General features: G+C 35.1%; 1 protein-coding gene and 1 long non-coding RNA gene across 6 annotated transcripts in view; one reads left to right on the top strand and one right to left on the bottom strand.

Moving 5' to 3' along the window:
• Window positions 1–598: 598 nt before the first annotated feature.
• The window catches only part of Mod(mdg4) (Mod(mdg4)-heS00531), a 540681-nt gene continuing 515570 nt past the window's right edge, over window positions 599–25709 (top strand). For 4 of the 5 annotated variants that reach the window (XM_062668863.1, XM_038011364.2, XM_038011365.2 and 1 more), the window contains exons 1-4: window positions 599–918; window positions 1000–1234; window positions 1317–1874; window positions 1949–2020. In XM_062668863.1, the coding sequence (XP_062524847.1) occupies window positions 1024–1234; window positions 1317–1874; window positions 1949–2020 (841 nt within the window). In that variant the 5' untranslated portion in view covers window positions 599–918; window positions 1000–1023. 5 annotated transcript variants of the gene reach the window in all.
• LOC134199032 (uncharacterized) lies at window positions 2771–11059 on the bottom strand. Its single transcript, XR_009973356.1, has 2 exons — window positions 10280–11059; window positions 2771–6310 (listed from the first exon to the last, which is right to left on the bottom strand). It is a non-coding gene; the product is annotated as an uncharacterized LOC134199032 (long non-coding RNA).

The raw sequence follows: 25709 nt of genomic DNA, 5'->3' as shown, positions 1-25709 counted from the left end.
TGTTCAATAGTTTCACCATATTTATATTCTTTTTCCACTTTTTCTAGAATAATTGAGAAATTAAAATGTCATTAGTTCAAATTAATAATGTATTTTTAGTAAACCCACATTATAAAAACACGCAACAACCTCGTTTTGTAACTCTTAAGGCAATTAATTAAATAAAATCTTTATTGTGCTTATTATGCTTTATTAAAGCATCTTATTTAATTTTATAAAAAGCCTAAGAATATTGTTTAGAAACTAAAGTTCTAAAAAATTCGTAGGTTCTTAGTTTTTCAAACTTCAAATTTAAAAGCTTTGTAAAATGATTTGTTTATGTAACATCACGTAAATGTGTCCAGATGATCAGAGCCTTTGCACACCGTTCCGATCCGTACTTACTAAAGCTAATTTTTTTTTGTATGTACTATTAGCATACAATTTTTAAAAGTTACGTTACACAATTTTCTTTCTATAATTTAAGAACAAAGGTTTGATTTTTGCAATTACAGTTTTTTTTCTAGAAAAGTAAATATTAAAATATCATACATTGGGTTGTACGGTTACCTCATGTTCTCATACTAGTTGGTCCAATGTCAAGATAATATTTCAATTTAAGAAAACTAGATATAAAATTTATAAAAAACTGTGTGAAATATAAAAATAAATACAAAAAGTATCTTATTTTACCAAAAAAATCGATCACTTGCTCTATTTTCTAAGTAAATGAAAAAAATAATTTCGTCCAATATGACTTTTCTGCATGGTCGCTGTGACGACACAGTCTACGTCGATTTTGCGTCATCAGATCAAGAACATCATTCAAACGGGGAGGACGTACTTCAGAAATGTGTAAAGTGCTCTGTTGGGAACATTGAGTTATATTTTTTTCAAATGTTTCTCCTACCGGAATTATAAGTACAAAGCTTAGGATAGGTATGGAGTGTTCATTTGTGTAGTTATTCTGTGTAATGGTGTTCAGTTACTTTTCACTCCGTATCTTTTTAACTGTTTCAGGTTCCACGTCGAGTCGTCGCTATCATGGCGTCGGACGAACAATTTTCACTATGCTGGAACAATTTCCACGCAAATATGTCAGCGGGCTTTCATGGCCTGCTGTCGCGTGGAGATCTCGTAGACGTAACGTTGGCTGCCGAAGGCAGGTTATTGCAAGCACATAAATTAGTTCTATCAGTATGTTCTCCCTATTTTCAAGAAATGTTCAAAATGAATCCAACACAACATCCGATAGGTAAGATCAGAGAGTATTTGAACCACTAACATTATTTCTTTATATGCTTACAGTTTTCCGTAATATTTTTTCCTTGTTTCAGTATTTTTAAAAGATGTTAGTCATTCTGCACTAAGAGACTTATTACAGTTTATGTATCAAGGTGAAGTTAATGTTAAGCAAGAAGAATTAGCATCATTTATTAGTACAGCGGAACAACTTCAAGTTAAAGGTTTAACCGGTAATCAAAATGAAGAAAGTTCCACGCCATCCAAACCAAAGCCGACTTCGAGGCCAGGCCCCAGGTCGTCACAACAAAGACAATCTGTTATGACTAAGTTAGAGACTGATCTAGATTCTAAGCCCTCCTCAACTCCAGTAGCCGTTAAGAGGCCAAATAGGCCATCAATAGCATCAAATAACTCTTCTTCCTCACAAAGTGGACCAGCGAAACGAAAATGCGTAGATCCACTGGAAGCAGGTCCCTCTGGTTCTGCAAAAGACGAATTTGTGACGATACCAGACGAAGATGAGAACAATGCTGTCGCTCCCAAAATGGAACCAGAGTTTGTTAATGAGAGTATGTGGGATGACGATGAAGATGGCACGAACAATGACGAAACTAATTACGGAGAGGACGATTCTAATATGGAAATGACTGGTATGTTAAATGTTTCTTGAATACAAATTTTAATTATAAACTGCTGTAATTCTACAAAAATAAGTGTTTTCCAGGTTTTGATGGCTCTGCAACTGGAGATGTTAATATTTCTGGAGGTGAAGGTGGAGCAGTCGGCGATGCACAAGGTAGGTTCGCAATTTCTTATACAGAACAACTCTGCGATACGTCGGAGAGATGTTCGCTTCAAAAGCGCCAGAATGATCCTTCTTTAATCAGTGGACCTATGTTAAGCTCAAGGATCATGAAGGTCATTAGTTTTAGTGATGAAATTTGTAAGTTAGACCTAAGTAGTTTGTAGTAGACTAAATTAATTTAATGTTTCAGGTATGTATTTTAGTAGGCAATGCTTCATATGATCACATTCAATGAAACACTGTCTAGCATTCTAAAAGCTGGTGGTAAAACTTTGGTAAAAGGTTTTTAAAAAGGTTAAAAGGTATTCGTAATTCCAACAGGTGTGTTTGTATGGATTTTAAGGTAACTAGTTTCTGGTCTGGTTGCGATATTATGGTATTTAGGTTTTTTATGTACAAAGTGATTAGAATACAGTAGTCGGTAAATGGTAAGACTGCGCTCTGGCGCGAAACCAAACTTCAGCATGACTGAACTTTTACAAGGTAGCTTTCATGGCGCCGAATGTTGCAGCGAGTGATCATGTGAAATCCATCTCTCTATTTCAAACTTAACACTATGGTAAAACTTGGATGAATGCAAAAGTTTTTAATGCCCGGGTATGTTCGCTGGACTAAATATCCGCATGATTAAGGATAAGTATCTGCGCACACTGGCCATCAGCTACAACTGCTGCAGATGTATTTCCTGTCTCCATAGCTATTTTATATGGGCTCTTATGTATACTGTTTACACCGGTGGCCGAAGCTCCAAGGTGTCTGAAAATTGCAGGAAATATGTCTGGCGTGTTGTGGCTTATGTCCGGCGACCATAGATTGTGGAAGTTCAAGCGTGATTGTCACGATGTAGGTATATCAATTTCGTAAGGTAATTTGGAGGAGTAATGGTAAATTGTTGGTTGGGTTGATATCAATCTTTGAGAAAATTAATTGTGCGCGGAAATTGTCCCTAAAGCTAAAACAAAATTGAGGTTAAAAAACGTGAATCCTAACTTTCAAAGCTTGATAGTGCTTATGCTAGTATCCCAGAAGTGTTTGCTTACTCTACTAATAAACCCAGAATACACAGGTGATTACTGGTTATAAAATTCAAGAACATTCGCAAGCGCTTCATACTGCGCTGTTGTCTCAATCTCCCGAAATTTGTCCCTTCCGGAGCGTAGGTTTTAAGTTTAAAATGTTTAAGGGTTCATCAATCGATAGCGGACTGGACTGTTTGGTATGCTTAAGGTAAGTATAGTATGTATCCTATGCTAAGCCGGAAAACTTTAGGGAGATTTGTTCTGTGTAGGTAAGATGATAGCTGTTGGCAAACTTCGTAAATAGGTACCGTAAAACGGGATGAATAAAAACGCAGGGGTCAATAGATACAAAACAAAAAGTTTCTGCATATTAAAGCCAACTATTTTGAGAGAAAAACGTTCCGAAATTTGTGTTAAGACTGCAGCATTATTTTTCTTGAAATAGCAACACTGGATTGACGTGAGGTTTGTCAACTTTAAAAAAACAGTGAGTCCTTTGGATGCAGGTTAAACGAGGTCCTATAAAGTTATTTTCATATTGAAAGGAACTGTTTTGTGGCATCACAATTTGTTAAATGTATTCGTTGGTTCCTTGTCATCCAAATTAATACAAAGGTATAGGCGTTTGTTGTAAATTTCGAAATATTTGTAGAATTGTAAACAAAGCCATTTTTTACTTGTGATTGAGGTTAATAGATACGTAATATGGGTTCAATAGACACGTGAATGGGTTCAATAGAAACTAGTAAGCGGTGATTAGAAAAATATTTGTTAGGGCTGCTATATTAGAATATTATTTTCTTTTGTTATAAAATTAAGAATTCTTGGGAAATATGATTCGGGGACGATATTCATGAACTGTTATATGTATATATAGGTCACTGCCCGAGGGAGCTCCAAGGTATTACAAATTACAAACTTCCAAATCAGGATTTAAATTTTATGTACAATGTTACTAATTATGTAGGTAGATAAATACTGTCATCGCCTATATAAAAATTATCTCCTGCTATAGGTACAAATCATTATGCCGCGTGATTATAAACCTGATCCTAGAGGGAAAATATATAGAAAGTACGATGAAAATATTATAAATGAAGCTGTTGCCGCATATGCGAATGGCAAATTCCTACCTATTTTTCACACTTACGTTAGCTACTTAAGCAGGTCTCTACTTAATCTTTGGAAATTGCCAACCATAGAATTTTTTCTTTTCACCCCATACCTCGTGTCTATTGAACCCATTTGCGGGTCAATAGAAACCAATGTTAATTTAGATGACTGAAAACTATTAAAACAGCTAAGAGACATGATATAAGACCAATATAATGTTCTTTTGACTATTGAAACATATATAAAAATGAAGTAAATTTCAATATTGTGTCAATTCAACCCGTTTTACGGTAACCACAGTCTTAACTGTGCATCTGCATTTTATTTTAAATCGTGGACGTGCAGACTAGGGTACCGTCAATCAGGGTAACAACTTAGCTTTCCGTTTAACGTTAGCCCACTTACTCACTTTTTACTGATCTATAATTTCCAAACTGGATACCGTCTATCTGGGTAACTTTGTCCCGCCATGTGAACAATTTTGTACGTATTGTCTCAGTTTTACTGGATATAAATAAAAAATATGGATTTTCCGTGGGTTTTAAACGTTAACAATTGAAATTTAAATGATTTTTCATGAAAGAGTGAAAATCTCACAAAATTGACAAAAAATTGTGGTCCAATGTTATATTGAGAACGGGGTAGCTTTGCCAGAATAAGAACTGGCAACACAATTTTGATGTATTTTTACATTTAAAGCCCTATGATAACATTTGATTTATTTTTTATATAAATAAATTAGGTCGCCATCTTATGACAGCTGTTTACCAAAAAATAAGCTTTAAGTAGGGTTGTCGATAAAATTCACGAAGTGTGTTTGAAAGGACCTTTATTTATAAGAACTTATTTATCTTCTATTTATTATTACAAATCGGTCTATTCATTATAATTAGCAAAACGTGGCATGTTAAAATTATAAAAAAGAGCCAAAGCTATTATCCTTCGGTAGAATTAAAATAGTTACAGTTGTTAATCACCCCGTTCCATGATCCAGTATCCAAATCTAATTGCTCAGATAATGATTTTTAATAAAGAGGTTTATTATTGAACGAAGAAAGCGCGCGAAAATTTGATATCAATCAACAAAACTTTTCTTTGTTTAGGTTGATTGTGAAGTGGTAGGGAGGTAATAAATGAAACATCGCTGCAAAGGTTTTTATATTCATACTCAATAGTTTCAAAGGTTTGTACTTTTTATAATAAGTCAAGGTTGCAGATGTAGTTTCAAAAAAATCTATATGATTTAAATAGTTGTTTACGTGTTTGTCTTGATTTTAATTCGTTTGGTGAATATTTGTGCTAATATAGGTAACTTTAACCCGGGTAAAAGTTGAAAATAAGCTGAAGAATGTGTCAAGAACATGCACAAAAAGCCCTTCGAGAACTGTTAGAAGCTTCCACGGTGACTAACTTTCCTGTTACTTGTTCTTTATCACCTATTCCTCGTCCTTCAAACAAAAAATCGACATACTGCGTCTACCTACCAATCATCTTCCATCACCCACAGCTGAATCCTCATTTAATATTGAAACTACCGTCTTTCGTACTCCACTACCTACCTACTAATGATATCACATCACTCATGGATCAATATATGCAAAATCATTTAAATTTCAATTGTAAACTTTAAAAACCCACGGAAAATCATATTTTTTATTAATATCCAGTAAAACTAAAACACTACGTACAAAATCGTTCGCATGGTGGCACAAAGTTACCCAGATTGATGGTAACGTAATGATTTTTACGCTAATAAACATTTTATTTTCTCAAATTTATTGAATTTGTGCCTCCTACTGTGATCATTCTTTTAATTCTAATACAAAGTATCCAGACCGGCTAAAAGGTATGGCTATGCTGTGGGCCGAACTAGGTTGACTCAAACGGCACAGTGTAGGTACTTTCCTACTAACTACCGGAGTATTTTATGCGAATCTGAATCTACTCTTCACACCTTTTGTCTTATCATTGTCTAGTGAATTAAATAATGCACCATCTCTAAATAGCAATGTAGGTTAATTCTGGCGTCCAAAACGTAATATTGAGTAATATCGGTGCATAATTAGAGATTTCAGATTATTAACTACGAACTAATGTAATCTTCTAGATCATAAGGCGGCGTCCAATTTCCTGTTGAGTAGTTTTGTTTCTGAAGAAAATCAAAATGGTTTTTTTTAAACTTTGACAAATTTGATTTGTTATTCGTCGCCTAGTCAACGCAAGTGTAAGAAAATTAACCTTGTGGATAAGATAAAAAGATAAAAAGATAAGATAAAACTACCTGTGTTGAGCAAAACTGGTTTCAAATACCGGCATAACCCTTAAATGTTGTCAAATAATGGTAGATTGTCTTCTGTTTTATAATGAGACAAAAAATTACATGTGTGCAATTCACACGTGGTAGAAGTGAAACCTTCCAAAATTAAAATACAATTATCCTAAACGTCTTAAGTATATGTAAAATTTTGTCATTAGTAAATAATTGTAAGGCAGCGCCCTCTGTGAATTGATATTTTAATTTCACGTATAATCCTAAATTAAAATTCCCTACAAGAGCTTTCATACACACGTTAGTATTAAAAGATCTCACAGATGGCGCTGTATTAAATAGTATGTATATTTCTGTCTCATTCTTTGCTGGCTTCATCCTACACATTTTTGTATTTGTGTCTCTTACCTGTCGTTTTTTCCGTTGCATCCGGTTTGAAATCACAACGATTCTAAAGAAGTTTTCACTTCAAAAGTGCTTTACTTAGCACAATATTATAATATCTTAATAGTCTGATCACTAAACCTAAAGTATTCGCAACTTTCAAAATAAGTGCTAGTTCAGGCATGACGAAACGCGAGGTTTCAGAATCGCGCGGGTGGATCTTATTTATGTGAGTATTTCTCAATCATTCAGACTATTTCAGACATTCAACCGCGCGATTGTTCAAGCCCTTAGAAGATATACTATGGAGTCTTCAGTGCTGCCAACTTAATCTTTTCGAAGCTAGATCTAGCCCTTTTTCTGTCTGATTAGTTTCCATAATAATGATTTAGCCTCTACCCAAAATTTAGCCCTAAATTATCATATCTCAATAAAAAAAATCATAGACACGCCTAAGAACGACACGAAATGAAATTTTAACAGAAAAGTCTAGATAACCTAAAACGCGCATACTTTAATTCTATGTGGGGACTCCCCGCATCTGCTATATCGTTCCTGTCTCTGTTTTACTGGGAGTCTTTCTTCAGCGTTAGGTAAGTTGCGTTGCGGGCACCGTGCGGTTCGTACGTCACAGCAAGTGAGCTCGCTATGGATTGCTTCGACACCGAATTTTTTATTGAAGAAGTGGAGAAAAGACATACAGTATGGGATCTTCAGTGTGAGGATTATTCAAATAAAATTGCCAATAACCGAGCTGGGCAAGAGTTGGTGGAGATAATAGGTTGGGGAAAAAGTTTCTCGCATTTCTTAAAAAAATTCGCAACATTTTTAATGTATATTATGTAGTTTATTTACATTTAACTGAAGTATGTAGATACCATTTTATTCGATAACTTTTTGCCATCTTGTAGGTAGGGACATGATCCCATTGCTATAGAAATTTTGGGGCTTCTGATCAAAATACCGCGACAATTGGTTTTAGCAGTCCTCTCGTGATGTTAACCTGACACTGCCTAAAGAATTCTGAAGAGACCGAAACAGGTGGAAATCTGAAGGTGCAAGGTGAGGACTATACATACGGTGGATGCATTAACATCTCCCAGCCAAGCTCTCTTACTTTTTGCTGAGTGATTCAACATGTGTGATATCATGATGAAAAACTACACCCCTTCTGTTGATTAATTCCGGCGGCTTTCTCTCAGCTTCTTGCTTTAATCTCATTAGTTGTTCGTAGTAGAGTTCAGAATCGATGGTCCTGCCTGGTGGTAACAGCTCATAATGAATAATGGCCTTCCAATCCCACCACACACACAGCATAACCTTGTTGCGAGTTAACCCGGATTTCGCCACAGTCGGTAAAGGCCTTTGACCACGACCTTTTTCGCACGTTCTTGTCATACGTGATCCACTTTTCATCACCAGTTATCAGCTTCTTCAAAAATGGCTCGGTTACATTACGTCGTAATAAAGAATCACAAATGAGTACACGGTTCATTAGGTTTCTTTCAGTGAGCTCGTGAGGTACCCAAATATCGAGCTTTTTTGTGTGCCCAGTTTTTTTCAAATGCGCCAAAACTGTTTTGTGATCAACTACCAGTTCTTCAGCTACGTCGTAACTACTGATATCCCGACCTTGCTCCACCTTTTCAAAAATGGCATCCATTTTATCCGTAATTGGGCGACCAGAGCGACGTGCATCTTTGATATCAAAATTTCCGGATTGAAAACGCTTAAACCAAATTTGTGCTATTCTCACAGACACTGCACTAGGTCCATAAACATCGCAAATTTTTTCGTGGCTTGCGTTGCATTTTTACCTTTTTTTTAGTAAAATTTTAAAATGTATCGAATTTCGTCATTAGATTACTTATCTTCACAGTACGAAAAATAAATAAATTCACACATTTTCCTAATTTGAATTTGGAATAATCTTCTTTAAAATTTAAACTTTTAATAATATCAAAACTTGCCAGATGCAAATACAACAAGTTCCTACATACTGCAATGCGAAAAGACTTTCTCCCCATCCTTGTATAAATATAAAAACCTATTTATTATGTTGGTACAGACCGCCTTATCCGACCGTGACCGGGCAAGCAAAGCTGCCGTTGCCCGAAACATATCATGTCAGATCCCCCGTATTTACTCTTGGTGATTCTCAAGCACCAGTCACCATCCTCGTCGAACTCGTCGATTACGACGAAGAGTTCGACGAGCGAACTAATCCATAGACAAAACCCACAGAGTTTCTCGCCGAATCTTCTCAGTGGGTCGCAATTCCGATCCGGTAGTAGATTCGACGAAGAAATGCTCTTGCAAACTCTCTCAGGTTGAGCCCGTGAGCTCACCTACCCGTCCGGACTTAGCTCGAATAGCTTCTTAGGCTACCAGCAAATAGGCAGGGAAAAACAGAAGTGTGATGGAAAGCCACCGATGGTACTTGCCCATGTTACCTCAAATTTAAGATATGTGTGTGAATAATAACTGGATTTTATATCGCAGACTAATGCAGTGAATAATGTAAATCGATTAAGCTTAAAGAAGTTTCGGCGTCATACTTACAAGAACTTTCACATGATGGTTACAATAATTTTCTTACATTTGAATTCAAATTTTTTTTAGACATCTACGGGTCGTATTGCGGTATGATTAATATTTTGATATTTAAATTTTTTTTATAAAAAAACTGCCAAGTTAAGTGGTAATACGCAGACGACGTAAACAACGCTAGAGCTGCCTATGTTGGGTAAGATGTCGTGCTCTATGGTAACGTAACGTATGGTAACGTATGGTAGCGTACGATACGTAGAAAATCTGACCCTTAACTGCTTGAGTGGCACAACCGTGTGACAGTGGCGGTGCCTGCGTCTTGTGTGTAACAAGCCTGTAGCAAGCTCAAGTGGCTAGTCGCGGACACTGCTTTAGCGAGTGGCCGCCACCGGCTACAAGTGTGCGGCGCGTTTGTATTAAATATATGAAAAAATCTGTTAAGTCGGACAAAACAGCATTCCAACAGGGACTACAGGGTAGCGTCGACGGCGAGAAAAAGAGAGCAGAAGAGCTGAAGAAGACAGCTCTCACGTGCTGGGGCTGGGGGCCGACTCATCTTCACCTACTCAAGGATACTATGACAACCAAAATTATATAATTGAGGAGGAATAGTTAAGGAGGTGCCAATACAATACTATCGACGACTATACTAGCAATCATATGGTGTTTTTTTTTATTGTTATTGCCTTTGTAGGCAGACGAGCATACGGCCCACCTGATGGTAAGTGGTCATCGTCGCTCATGGACGTCAGTAATGCCAGGGGCAGAGCCAAGCCGCTGCCTACAAATCATCATCATCGTACATCACAAATACAAATCATTATCATACATACAAATCATTATCATCGTACATCACAAATTTTACCATATTCACCTCCACTCTTATTACTAACGAAACCAGCAGAAACATCATACCTGTTTCATTAGGCAGAGTGCCTAAACCAGGGCAGAGGGGGTTGCCTCGAGACCCGACGAGTTAAGTTGCTGTTGCTGGGCATTAGTGGCTGTGGTATGTGCCCCTTTTGCGCCTAAGGCGTCGAAATATCTAGTAGACTCTGGGAAAGACAAATCTGAAGTTACTGAGAATCAATCTATTTCTAAGAGACTTAGAAAACTCAAACATGCATTTAAAACAGAAGACAAAGTTAGTCAATCCAGGCGCTTAGTAACAGAAATCGACAATTATTTCAGTGCGTCACATATTTCATGGTATAGCCATAAAGAAAACTTAAATAAAAACACTCGTGCATAGCATATAACTAGTGTGCCTTCTATTCTATTTATCGAATAAGTTCTGTTATTCGAGTTATTAATAGGGACCATTTAGAGGGGTTTGATGCTTCTTCAATCAGTATACCATACACATCTATCAACAGGTAGGGCGGTCTTTATTACCATCTTATTTTTGCCATAGAACAGCCTTACGTGCACTTTCCGATGAATACCTACCTGCAGCTGTAATACAATGTAATTAAGACTTCGCCCTATGGGTAGCAGCCTCCATGTTGTCTATGGGTTCTGGTAACCACTTAATACCAGATGGGCCGTGAGATCATTCATCTATCAAAAATGTTAGGTATTATCGTATGGCTTTGATTCTTAATTTAACTCAGATGAAACCGACACCACAGCTAGTAAATATTTAAATACGATAATGAAATTGAAGAATTGAAATTAGTTTAGACTAATATCAAAATCTATATTAATTATGATGTAGGTATCTAGTAATTACTGTATGGTACCCATAGAGTTACTATTCTAACTGGAGTGCTTACTTCGTTTGACATAAAAACTAAAAATATACTTTATCTCTATGGCTTAAAGTTTATTTTTAAATAGCAAAAGATGTAAGGAAAAACGGTCTGAAAAGAGAATGATTATTAAGTGGTGGTGTCCCTCTCGCACATTTTACAAGCAAAAAGCAGTGTTGCTAGCTTAGAGGATTTTCCATAAAATCTCGGAATTTGGACCCCCGTCTTAGTTATCAAAAATGGCTTTTAGTGGTTAGTGGATTTTTTAGTAGCTTGGGCGTTGTTGAAAATTATCGAAAAGGTTAAAATCAATCCACTTTACAGGATTTTAAACATTTTATGACAATAATATATCTAAATACATATTATTTAAACGATGTGACTTAAACTTAACTAGAAAATGTTGCGAGAATTTAGAATTTCCATCAACGTCAAAAATTAAATTGGTTCAAAATAAACGTACAAAGTTATGGTGAAATTTATTAAAATAAATTATATAAGAAATATTGATTAGATTAATAGAACATCATATATTAATAAAGCTTATTAACAAAAAAATATTGTTCTATATTAATAAGAACTCTGTTTAATGGAAAATTTAATGGTAGGTACGTAGATTTCTGATGGTTTTCATATTGAATTTGGTGGGAAGCCAGATTAATTGTTGGCATCACCGAAAAAGAGCAATGAATGGATTAAAAGAAAAATGGCGTCTATTTACGTTTGTAGTACGAAGTTAAAATGGCACTGATACAGCTTGTGGCTTGTTTTTTTTCGAAAATCGTGAAAGTTTCCGTGTAATCATGGTGAACACTTTTAATGTAAGTGGTTTTAAGCGAGAATCCTCTCCAGTTTGTGGAATATTCTTCCATATGTCAAATTCATTGATAAATTTTTACTAGTGTGAGCATATATTTTTAAAATGTGAGATATTTTTTCTCATTATAATATTTAATACCATTTGTCTTGTAAATTGTACTTAATCTATGTCATATACTAAATTTGAAAAAACAATCGTGAAAACTATAATTTTGCAATGTATTTTTCATATTATAAGAGCCATCACGTGGTATTTTTTGAACTTTTTTATTGTATTGAATAGCGTCGCACGCAAGCATGTATATCATTTGCCTGACGTTAAGCGAACGAGAAGGATCTTCTAGTAAATATGACGTTAGAATTTCTGGAAAATGTTCTATATAAAGGTCAAACAAGAAGAATCAAGTACTCAAACGCAAGAAATAAAAAATACCCCAAGAAAAGCAAAATTACGACAAGATGTTAAGGTATTGAAACAAAAACTTAAAAGTCGCGAAATAGTAATTGTAAATATAAAGTCGATTTTAAATTTATTAAAGAAAAATGGCGATTTTTAATTGAATTGAAATTTAAATTGCGAAATTTTAATGATACTCATGGTCCACTTAGATATTGATTAAAATAAATTATGTATTTCGTTGAAAAAAAAGAATTTACTTAATATAGAGGAAATGTTATATTATAAGACTACAGAAAATTAACTGAACTTAATAATAATAATATAACCAATATTTTGTAAATAGAGATCAAGTACTATGTGTATCGTGTTATGTGTATTGACTTGTCATTTAAGAGTTTGTGGCGACTCACCTATCCGCCACTACTTGGGCAACCGCCTTACAATTCGACAAAATCGCTGTCGCTTATGAATACAGGCAATCATCTATTATTGTTGTTCAACACTTCGAAATCTTAAGAAACTGTGGGCAGTACATATCGATATTTGTTGTGCTACCCATCGTTCGTGTCAGTGTCTTACTACGCCTATATGTTATTTCTTTATCGTGCCACTCCTGTCATAGTTTGTTTGTGAATATTGCTATCTTCAATAAACTATTCAAAGCAGTACATATTATTATACTCACTGTGTAAAACACCCTTCGTGTCAGCGCCTACCTAATACAGTTAGAAGCAGAACTAATACTACTACTTCTACAGTGGTACATCTACAAGTTATTTAATTGTCTACATATAACAAATAAATGAATTTGAGTTCATTTCATTTTATTACCCATTGTGTTTTATTTCCTAAAATGTAACTAGTAGACTTTGTAGAAATATACGACAAAGGGAAGATCTTCCACCGAGCGGGTGATATTGCTCGGTAGACCGACGGTCCGAATGTTGTTGTTCGGAACTTGTATATATGCGCTTTATCTTGAAAATGTCGTAAGCGAGATTCAGGCATCTGTCAATTATCTTGCGTTGTATGATGGCTACCCGCCACAGACTTAATATACACGTGTCATGAAAATAGCACAGAAGTAAAAATACAAGCAATTTTAAATCAATTGAAGATGTGAATGTAAGAAAAGAGCACCCGATACGCACAGACCATGTGTGTTGCAGTGTGTCAAATATTAATTTGCACGTCCCACTTAGCCAGTACATTAAAGTAGGAATTGCGTAATTAAGTTCAACATAATATATTATTTAAGTCGCGGTTGAGTATTCGGACGTTAAACATGAGTTTGAGGAAGTTTAAGTAATAGAACTGAGGTAATGATGTTTGTAATAAAACTCAGTGCTCTTTTCAGTGCGATTTTCGACAACGCAGCAATTTCAAAAAAAAACCGTCGGAAAAAAGTCACCATGACGACGAAGCAATGTTTAGAATTGAATTTACATAAATAAAACGTTGCAAGCACGTGTTTTGTATTTACATAGGGTTACACAGAATTACTTAAGGTAAATTCAAAACTGACGCATGTGTATAATTTTATCCTATAAAAAAAAATTATATGGTCACCATATTAGACAAGGACACCGCGACCAAAAAGTATTCTCTTTCGAGACCGATTTCTCGGCATTAGACAGCACTCCAGTTGTAGGTACTTATTAACTCCATGATGGTACCATGCCTAACAAACTTATTCTAACAAAAAGCGATCTGGAATTGCACATTTTTTAGTTCTATTCTATTTAGATAAAGGGAACGTAGCCCATACAGCCAAGATAATATTTTCAAGTCGAAGTCATGTTTTTGACGGCAAGAAGTGAAATAAAACAGACTTTTGATCATTTGAGTCAAAATAGCGAGAATTTACAGAGGTCTTAATAGACTTCAAAGATAGTGTCCTGCAATTGTGTTACATTTCTCTTAATTGTTTTCGTGGCCTAAAGAATAATACGTTCGGTGCATTCGTATTTTGCGATGCATCGGTGTTCGAATCCCGCTGGCGGGTACCAATTTTTTTAATGAAATCTTACTTAACAAATGTTCACGATTGACTTCCACGGTGAAGGAATAACATCGTGTAATAAAAATCAAACCCGCAAAATTATAATTTGCGTAATTTGTGGTGGACTTCTTGTCAGTCCGTACGTGTAGGTACCACCACCATGCCTATTTCTGCCGTGAAGCAGTAATGCGTTTCGGTTTGAGGGGTGGAGCAGCCGTTGTAACAATACTGAGACCTTAGAACTTATACCTCAAGGTGGGTGGCGGAATTTACGTTGTAGATATCTATGGGCCCCGGTAACCACTTAACAATAAGCATTAAAAAAAATGTGTTTTTCTTTATAGTGAAAGAGTAAGTACATTTGGTAGTTTTTAGCAAATTAACTTGGACTTGGTGGACAGGACTTGTGTTCGGCAGATGAGTTCACCGGCAATGTATTGACAGTGGTATGGAGGATTTCTGATGACGATATGCTGAAGTTACGTATTATTTTGTTTACAGTATTTAGTGTATGATTTACATTGAACTATTTTTCGTCTGTTGAAACAGGATTAAGACTATTCTTCTATTTCAATAGCTTATACAAAATTTTGGTATGGAGGAGATTTTATTTTTTATTGCCTTTGTCGGTAGACGGGCATACAGGCCACCTGATGGAGAGTGGTTACCGACATTCATGGACGTCGGCAATGGCAGGGGTACAGCCAGGGCGCTGCCTATCGCTAAGTATTCTACATAAGCCTCGTTTGAAGAAGAACATGTCATAGCGCTCGGGAAACACTAGAAGGGAGCTCACTCTAAAGCTGTTTGGTCCGTGGCAGAAAATATCTCTGAAAACTCACTGTAGATTAACGTAGTCATAGTATGGATGAACTCTAGTCTGGTGGCAGGCGGTAGGATGGTAAAAACGATTTGATGGTATCACTTCAAGCAAACGTAGACATTTTTCAATTTAAAGTTTTAACTTAACTTCATTTTTAAAGTATTTTCTATATTGATAATAATTACTTAGTATACGAATACGATACTTAAAATACGAAATCCCCTTCCTATCATGAGAATGGGAGGTACATAATTACGTATTTCAAGATAGCACAAGCTTTCTTAAGTGTCCTTTTTACACTATACATTCAGGATTTTCTGATAGACAAAGATTAGAGGAAAAGGCAATATGCTCAACAACTTAAATGTAAAATAGAATAAGATAATTATATGAATATGCAGAAAATGCATATTCATATAACTCTCTCGCTCTCGATTCGACTGAAAAGAATTCTGCCTCTGAATCATTTGCGATAAATGATAAATGATTAATAGATAAAATTCCAGAAGCAATTTATGAACCATAGTTCTTTCAGAATCTACTTACGCAAAACATAAAATGAAATGCACACATATCAAAATATTCAAGCTGATATCGATTCCTTTCTTGATAGTCCACATTGATTTGAAGGTGGTGATATTTAACCCAACTACGCAAGACAGTATTATGGACTGTATCTCCTTTGCCTATTAAAGCAGACATTTTTTTTAAATCTATGGGTTTCTACTATGTCATTTTAGAAACAAGCCACAAAATCTAAAAAAGCTTCTAATTATGGGTCCAATAACACAAAATAAAATTTGAATGTAAAACACGGAAATGAATTCAGATTATACGAATGTGAATGAATGCCTATGTTTCAAAATCTTTTACTGCCACCTAGTGACTAATTATGAAATTCTGCATCTTACTTACTTACTTAATATTCTATTCGAAATTAATTTCATATTGACGTTGAAAGTATTCCTTATAAAATTAATCATGTGCTAAAAATGTAATTGTTTATTGAATTTTTAGATTTAACATCAACGGGATGTTTTCGAATTGCGTGAAATGAAACGTGTATCCGTTATTTGTGGTTGTTCATCTAAACTAAACGCTGTGTATCTATGTGCATATTTTGTGTCACTACAGGATTGTTTACTAATTCTCGTTCATTAGATTGTAAATCTGCAGTTCTTTAAGTGTTTATTGAACGTTTTGAAGAAAAAATGTGTCTGGTAGTGTATATTTGTAACTGTTAGTAGATAACTTTAAATGCGGTGCTCTGTTATGATTTCATGACTAAACGTGTTTACGTGAGATTTTCAGTGGAAAAGTGTTGTGAATGTGTGATTTTACTATTCATATACTGCAAGGAATGACAATTTCTACTAAATATTTATTTGGTATGTAAAGATTTGGTATAAAGATTATTCTTGTCTAGGGGAAATGGGGAAAGTAACACAACCAGCAGAAGGAAGTTGTCAAACAGTACGTTGCAAGAATTACGTTTTTGTTAAAACGAATAGAACATTGGTAAATAGTAGTTTAAAATTAAATTATTATTTTGTTTTAGTCTGATAAAAGTGAATTCTGTTGCAGAATTTTTAGTAGTTTTATAATTTCCATCAGCTTGTAAACATAACCTACAAAAAAAAAAGAGTTTTTTTGAGGCTCATAGTCTAGTAATAAGCACGATAATATAGTGTATATCAATGCAATATTTATCTCTTTATTCGCACGATTGTATTTATAAATTTAAGTAAATGTCTGGGATTTTTGTAACTAGTTTCTGTTGTAAATGTCATTTACATTTAGACTGATGTTTATTTCACCTCTATATGATCTTAACTGGATATCACACTTCTTACATCGGTTAGTTTAATGGAAAATGGAAATCATTTGAAAGGCAGTAGTTAATTTTAAATAAATTTGTTATATTTTTCACATCTCCATAAAGTATATCTTAAAATAAGGAACCTCAAGAGAGGATTCTGTTCTACTGTTTTTTTAATGTTTTTGAAACATATATAGATAAGTAAATGACCTCACAGCTCAAATTGTGTTTAGTAGTTCTGAATCCCATAGAAATTATAATGTAAAGCATGCCAGCCGCTCTGGGATTGAGATGTAATTTTTGATATTAATCATCTTTGCAACATAAATTTTTTTTTTTATCAGTTACATTATCTGTCTTTTAAAGTAAGATAAAATTATGTATTAATTTTGTTACTAGTAGTCAAAACAAACATATAAACTAAAAAAAACTGAAACTAAACTATGCTCTTTTGACAGTATTTATGAGAATACTGGTGATACCAAATGATTCCGCATATTAACTCAATTTCGAATATTTTTGGAAATTGTACACTTTTATTGTGAAAAGACGATATGTGAAAATATCAACCTTGAAAGAATATAAATTAATATGAAGATAAAAAAATCAAGTCCCTTAGCTTTGTTATCAAGTTTCTTAACAATTACACTGTAAATCACTTGTACTGACCTGTAGGTTCTACTGACTGAATCTTGCTGAAGGAGGAGTCTAAATTGAAAAAAAAAACAGCTCATTTAATTAATGGCTCTTTATGCAATTTATCTGATTTGCTTTTTATTGTATCCTGTTATTTCTTTTTTTTTATTAGGCATTAGTCTCTGTGATTTGAGCTTGAGATATAACGAAATATAAAATTAGCTATGAATGAGCGCAGTGCCTACTAGGTAGTACTTAGTAGTGTTGCATTTGGGTAAATCACAAGTATATTAAAATTAGTTTGGTTATTGTGAAGAGTCTGTTTTTGACTTTTTGGCGGGAATGTGAGGAGTGAAGTTGTGTGATTTGTTTTATTTTGTTCATTCAGTGTTTCTTCATGTTTAAATGTGTAATAATGGTGGTTTATTAAGAATTGTGCATATTTGCACTGACGAATATTTAATTTCAGTGTAGGAAGTTTTCATAGCTTTGGTCCTCAAAACTGAACCATTAAAGTGTCACATTGTTGTGCTTCTTTCTCTCTCCGACACTTTTCTCACTGTTTTTCTCAATAACAATCGAGTTGAAAATACTAAAAACCAATGATAATAAACAGGGACAAACGCCACCTCAATGAATACCCTAGTTCTTACAAAATATTTATTATTATTTCCAAATATTAACTTATTTGATGTTTTTATTTAATTAAAGTAATTATTGCTTGTTACTGATTAGCTTTATAAATAGTTATATATGGGTAATAAATGGACTAATGTAGACTTTGTTTTGCAATTTATATGTCTATACATTTGTATCAAAGGAGATTTTTTTATGCAGATAATGTATGCAGCCGATTTGATGAGAAGTGATTACTACTACACGTAAACGTATCCATCTCCATAATAGTGATATTGTATGTTTTCAAATTAATTTGCATTACGTTTGAATGTTCACTCTGGGTTTTAATAATTATAATTATAGACAAAATTTGAACCTTGGGTAAATAGTAAAAGGTGAAGTAAAAGGAAATCTAAAAATCGATATAAAATACTAACTAATGGTTCCGAAATAAAAAAAAATTTGTAGATTCAATTGCAAAGAAACCTTAGTGAGAATTTGGTGTACTTTGGAATCTGAAGTTTTTAATGTGAATTTTTTGCTTTTTTGTTATCGTACATAGTATACTTTTCGAAATTTTGTTCTGAGCCTCACACGTTCTACTGACTGGGTAAGTCAGTTATTGTGGCGACGACGACTCCCGGTTTGGAGTCAAGAAGAGTGACAAAATAATTTGTGTATTTCAGAGCTAATTCTTAAATTTTATTTATCTACTACAAGCTATTATAGTAAGACACCACTTAATGCGGTTTCAATTAGCGCTGTTTTTGTTCAATGCTCTTTCAATTTAATTGTGGGATTCTGCGTAATTGCATGCAGCGTTAGTCTTCTCAATTTTTTTCTCTACTTGTTCGCTGGTAGCTTAAGGGACTATTCTAGCTACGCCTGGATGAGTAGGTGAGCTCAGGGGTCAACCTGAGAGAATTTGCCAACACTAGCCCTAGCAAAAGCAGTGTTTTGCAGAATCTACCACCGGACCAGTATCGCAACCCGCTCAGAAGATAGGCGAAGATAGTAACCACTTCATTAGGTGGGCCGTATGCTCATCTGCCTATAAGGGGAATAAAAAAAATCCGCCGGGAAACTCAGCGGGCTGTCTCTATGGGAGCATTCTCAATATTCGAAGAAGATTAGTTAGAAAGATAGATTAGATTGTGTTTCTTCTTTCTTGCGGGGTGTTATACAAACGTATTTTTTTCGTTTCGAATATTTCTTGACGTTATTGTAAGTATAAATTTATGTAATATAACGATTGATAGTAACAATTATTATAATTTTTAGTTTTTATCATGGGTAATATAGTAAAAATACGAAAAGAAAATAATAAGAAAAAGGATTGCCCTAGAAACTAAAATGCAAATGCTTAGAAGATTAGATACTGGTGAACGTCAATCTCAAATCGGTGCTGTATTGAATTTGGCAACCTCAACGATACGGAGTATTCTTAAGAATAAATAAAAAATATTGTTATCGGCAACTGCAAGTACGACAAGCTCTGCAACTAGAATTACCCGCTCTAGAAATAATACAATAGAGGAAATGGAAAAACGACTTTCTATATGGATAGATGACGAAATTGAACGCAATATGCCGTTAAGCCAATTTATTATAATGGAAAAAGCTAGAAGTATTTTTAATTACATTCAGGTTGAGGCAAGTGACCCTAGTGAAACTTTCGTTGCAAATCAAGGTTTAATAGATCTAAACATAGAATTAATCTTAAAAAGGAAAACACAAATTACATTGCAAATTAAATTAATACTAAATTAATTACAAATTACATTACAATGCAGAAGAGAATGAATGACCGGAAATTAATATAATGACTTACAATTGCTCCCAACACCTTGCAGATCGTCAAGTCCCACATACCCCGAGCGCCCTTTAGGCGCGGGTATCTGGTAAGAGGTTTGGAACCCAGCCCGAAAAAAAAAGTGGCACAAGTGCCACCACTGCAGTGGCTGCAACGAGGATACGGCGGAGCACACGCTCGTGTACTGCCCCGCTTTCGCGGAGCAGCGCCGCGTCCTCGTTGCAAAAATAGGACTTCACTTGTCGCTTCCGACCGCCGTGGCTACGATGCTCGGCAGCGACGAGTCCTGGCAGGCGATGCTCGACTTCTGCGAGATGGTGGACTCGCAGAAGTCGAGCATCGGCGGCGGAACGGGAGAGGGAGAGCTCTTCTTTCCTCTCGGCGCCGTGCCGCCGCCGCCGAGTCAGGGGTCGGAGGAGGGCGTTTGTCCGGTTCCGACCCCTGTGAGGACTATTGCCTCGACGACTAGTCGGTCGGACGTCCTCGGGGTGGCGCCGTTCGACGCGTGTCTGGAGATCAGACGTCGGGTATAAGAGGGCAGGGGAGTCGTTTAGTGCAGTAGGGCCCTAAAATTCCTTGGGCCCATGGTCTGCTCAATACCTGCAGATCGTCAAATCCCACATACCTCGCGCGTCCCGTAGGCGCGTGGACCCCGTATGAGGTTCGGCACCCGAAAAAGAAGTGACACAAGTGAAACTTTCGTTACAAGCAGATGATGACTTAGTAGATTTAAACATAGAAATAATCTACATAACTTACATATTAGAATTACGGATTAGATCGTTAAAAAAAAATAAAAAAAAATTGCCTAATGTTTTCTGTGGATTCTAACTTTCAGCCATTATTCCACACTAACCTGAACCATAACTTGCATAGCGGAACACTGTTGAGAGGTCCTATTGATGGTATAACCTTCCTTGTTGTATGATGGTTATATGTTCTTCGATGGATGAACTGGAATGAATAATAACTTTTTTTTTCGACATAGAAAAACAATACTAATAGGGAGTAAAGGAAAAAATAGTAGAAAGGCACTGCTTATTTCTTTAAGAAATCTTCCCTAACAGACCTGTGAGACGATTCTGGAAGTGATAATAAAAACTGATGAGTGTGTGTAGCAGAGTAGACATAGTCTCTTAAATATGTTAATCAAAGTACAGTAACAGCATTGCCAACATTCATAAAATGAAAACATGCTATTTTTAAGTAGACCTTCACAGGCCGTTTTAAATCGTCTCAACCAAGTTTACCAAATAAACACACACACCCACAGCAAACATTTTTTGTTACACTTTAATACAAACTTAAGTGAAGAGAATAAAAAACAATTAATGAGGTCGATGGGAAATATTCCTGGTCTTTTTATTTAAAAACAAGAACTGCTTTACAAACTTGAAAGTCAGCCGGCACCGATTACACGTTGACTGAACGGAGAAACCAAAAAACACAAAAACACAAAAAAAAACATTAATTGCCCTTGTAGGCTGCCGAGCATACGGCCCACTTTATGATGAGTGGTTACCGTCGCCCATGGACTTCAGCAATACCTGGGGCAGAGCTAAGCCGCTGCTTACCCAGCGCTTACATCTGCCGAGTACGTATTTCATTACAACATTTGGCACCGGCATATGCGAATCAAACACTGACATCAAAAATGTTCGACACAAGCACGCCGGGAGTCTTATCCTTGAGACAATGACGACCTCAAATGAATGTCATTTTCTATATGACTATCTACTTATCATGCTATTATCAACGTGAATAGTATAAAAATACTAAATACTAAGCATTTTGTTATATAATTATGAATAAATAATACTTACGACTTAAATTTGTGTTTTATTTTTAACTATATCATTATTCTTCACAGATTCTAGTGCCACATACTAATTATACCATGCTTCCAGTTTTAGGTGCGTTGGCCAGTAACACTAAAGGGGACCTACATTTCATACAAACGAAAAGCGGCCATTTACAGTTAATATATGAACCGTATATTTTCGTGACGGACAGTGTTCGGAGTGGACGAACATTCTGGAGATGCATGGAGTACGGAAAACGGTGTCGAGCCAGGATCACGTCTAAAAATAATGTTTTACGAATAACTAATCCTGTACACAATCATTTGGAAGATCATATGCAGAAAATAGCTAGGAAATATGAATTGGGAGAAGTTGTAACGTGCCCATCTGTTTGACATGTGAAACTGTAGATACCTACCAGTATTTTGTCTTTTAATGTCGTCAGTGTTGAGGCAAAATACATACAAACAATTCTTTTTGTATAAATCACTTACGTATCTGAATTGCGATATAAATAATTTTGCAAATGATGAATGGGAATTAGAGACATGTAGGCTGATTTTTTAATATGAGATAAAAGTAAGGGTGGTGTTAGGGCATAAAGTTAGCCCGTACGGGTAGGTATCATCCTGCTTAGTTCTACTTTGGAGCAGTCATGCTATCTGGTTTGAAGCTTGAGACCACTGTTACCTACACAATATAAATGAGACTATGACCTCATATTTCAAGGTCGATGATGGCATTCATTTTGTGATGACCTGGATTCCACGGATGCCGATAACCACTTAGGAGGGCCAGCTCAGACGCCCATTAATGCAAAGAAGTTGTTCACGACATAAAGTGCAACATAAACGATTTTTATTACTTATGTTATAGTTGCGTACAAATAAATTAAAACGTAATGATCATTAAATATGGCTACTCAAGAAATAATTAACAGATTAGACAATTGATCCCTTCCTCAGGTTTGGAAGTCTTCAAGGCATATAAATAAAGAGCTTATCCCAGAGACTCTTGAAGTTAGATCGGTTAGCCTTAAATAAATAATTAGTATTTTCATTCAATTAGTAATAACAACATATTAGTGACATGACTGCAAATATTATTGAATTTAATTAAATGGATTATGAAAATGTGTTACAATAATGTGATCAGTAGAAATTAAGGTTGAATAAATTTAAGATAAACAATAAAGAAAACAAAAATTATTTTGTTTTATTTATTAAATTATAGAAAAAGTATATTTGATGTGTTTCGTTAACCATTAGAGCGCGAACCGTCGATAGATCGACTCTCTACTAATGCATATAAGTGCGGAGCGTCGAAATACCGACTACTGCACGGTTTGATTATAGGTACCTCGACCTGTACGGACGTGTCTTAGCGCGCGCATTTATAACGTTTTTAATAAGTTTTGTAAATAACCATTTAAAATTAATTTGCTGTGAATTTAGCATTGATTTTTGTATTTTTTTTAAGTTGAAGTTTTCCTAGAGACACCAACCAGATTCAATCAAAATTTTGGTTTAGAGAAGTTACCAGGGACGAAGCTTCGCCGTTGTGTGGTGTGTAGTAATAAAGGAGGAAAAGGAGTGACTCGATCTTCGCTAGTTTGTGTGCGCTGTAAAAAGGGAGTCCATGGGGTTTGTGTGGGGAAACATTTTTGTCAATAATTCTTTTTATATCCTTGTTTGTTTCCTTTTCTTTTAATTAAATAAAAATATGTTTCATGTGAGTAGTTTGATATGTTCCTTACACGTAACAGAAAGAGTTACGAATATTCATCTACAGTTGAGGGAATAATTAAGATTCTGTGTATACTTAATTAATCGGGTACTTTTTTCAAAAATCCTTTAGCGGTTTCTGGAAAATTTGTGAAAAGCTCAGCACTAAAAGGGTTAATAACTGTTTCCATTTAGGTTTGGCTGAGAAGCAAATAAGTTATACAATAACGAAACGCGGTGCTCCGTCTCTTGTGTTAGATGGTTTTGGTTTCATTGCACGCAAAAGACGCGGATCTCGAGTGTACTGGTCTTGTAAAAGTCGTCGCCACGGATGCGCTGCAAAAGCACTTACTTACAATGGGAAGCTGGTCAGTCATAAACTCCACCATAACCACACTCCACACGATCCTTTCGTAACCCAACATGCACGAATTGAAAGTCTTATTGAAATTGTACCTGTTATCCCAGGCACATAAATGTCTGCTTCCTCAAAATTTGTTTGATTCTCGCATAAGGCGCATGATAATTACGTAACTGCGAGTATAAGCCTACGTCTTTTACATTTTAAATGTACTCTTGGTGTTCGTCAAAAGTTTGGTAGCTTCTTCATCATTGTTACTATTTATGTATATATTATATTGGTTGCGGACGATACACTGATAAGGTTGGTGTTTTGCAGTTGAGTTCGTGATTTCTAATCGCGGTCGACGGCACATGAGGCTTGGGGGATTTTCATTTTACGCTGAAAAAGTTTTCCCGGAAAAAAGCAAGGTGCGATGGCGGTGCACGCGGCGGACTTGCCGGGCTTATGCTCACACGCTTCACGACAAAATCTTCGCTCTAAGTAACGTACATTCACATGAACCGCCGGCGTTGGTTCAACGTATTTTAACGCATGCGGCACTCGCTACTCAAGCGAAGCCTACTTTCGATGAATAATTATTACTAACTAAACATTAACGCAAGGCTAGCCTTAGATTGTATTGCTACGTTTGAACGCTTATTAAAATCGTAACGACAGCTACTGATATCAAATGCATTGTTTTTTAAATATTAATTTTTGGACACACTAACATCAACGGAATGATATTCGAAGCGGTCGTTACGTCGAAATGTTAATGTTGTCTTTACCAATAATAATAGTAATGTTGTGTCGTTTTACTCGCATATTGCCATATTAATTGAATTGTGATTAACACATGAAAATTTGATTTAGGTTGAGTAAGATATTGATTAAGTGAAAAATATATTTGCACAAAACATCGCCTAAGTAATAATTAAGTTAGTGAATCAATCTAGTCATGGTATACCAAATCCAAAAATTTTGCGTAAACATAGAAATAGGTTTTCTTTTCTTGACAAGTAGACGAAGCTGTTTGGTGTATAATTTTATAATAGATTACAAAAGACTTATAACAACTCTTTTTGGGAATGGTCCTACGGTTGGCAAGTCACGGTATAAACTAGTGGGAGAATTAAGTTAGAAAATAAGGTGAGAAAGCAAAATAAGAGAGTTAATAAGTAGTTAATAATAACATTTGACAAGTACCTGATATTTAACTAAAGTAGTGCTTCGAAACAGCAAAAAAAGTATTAGTATTGAACGATCTGGTATTTATTGCTTATTTGATGTTTCAAGATTGAATGGCGTATTTTTAAGAAAATGTGAAAAGAGAAATATCTTTTTTATTTTATTTTATCATTACATATTCTCTATTTCAACAAGTGGTGATTTTTATAGGTTACTTACTGATCAGGAATTTATTTACAAAATAAAAAAGAACATATTAAGAAGTTATTCGATATTTATTTTAAATAGATGTATAAAGGTCTTTTTTTCAAGCAAATTGTTTATTTGAATTACAAATTTTAAATGTAGTTTCTGTTAATGATACGCGGATCCTGTAACGTAGCTCTATACCTTTTTATCGATATTGTGCACATTCATATTCATCTTTACTAACTCTCGTATCATTATATGTATTTTATTGTATTACTTTCGGTTCGGTGAATAATGTTGGGGAGCTTGCGGTTGCATGTTGTTGATGATTTATTTTATGTTATAAAGAAGTTGTATGAAATTGGGACTTTCTAATGTAATTGATTTTTGTTGTTTCCTTAGATGAATTTGTGCGGCT

This window comes from Bombyx mori, chromosome 6 (genome assembly GCF_030269925.1).
Source record: "Bombyx mori chromosome 6, ASM3026992v2".
Classification (NCBI taxonomy): domain Eukaryota; kingdom Metazoa; phylum Arthropoda; class Insecta; order Lepidoptera; family Bombycidae; genus Bombyx; species Bombyx mori.
The sequence above is the reverse complement of the archived record's forward strand: the minus strand, read 5'-3'. Positions and strand labels throughout refer to the sequence as shown.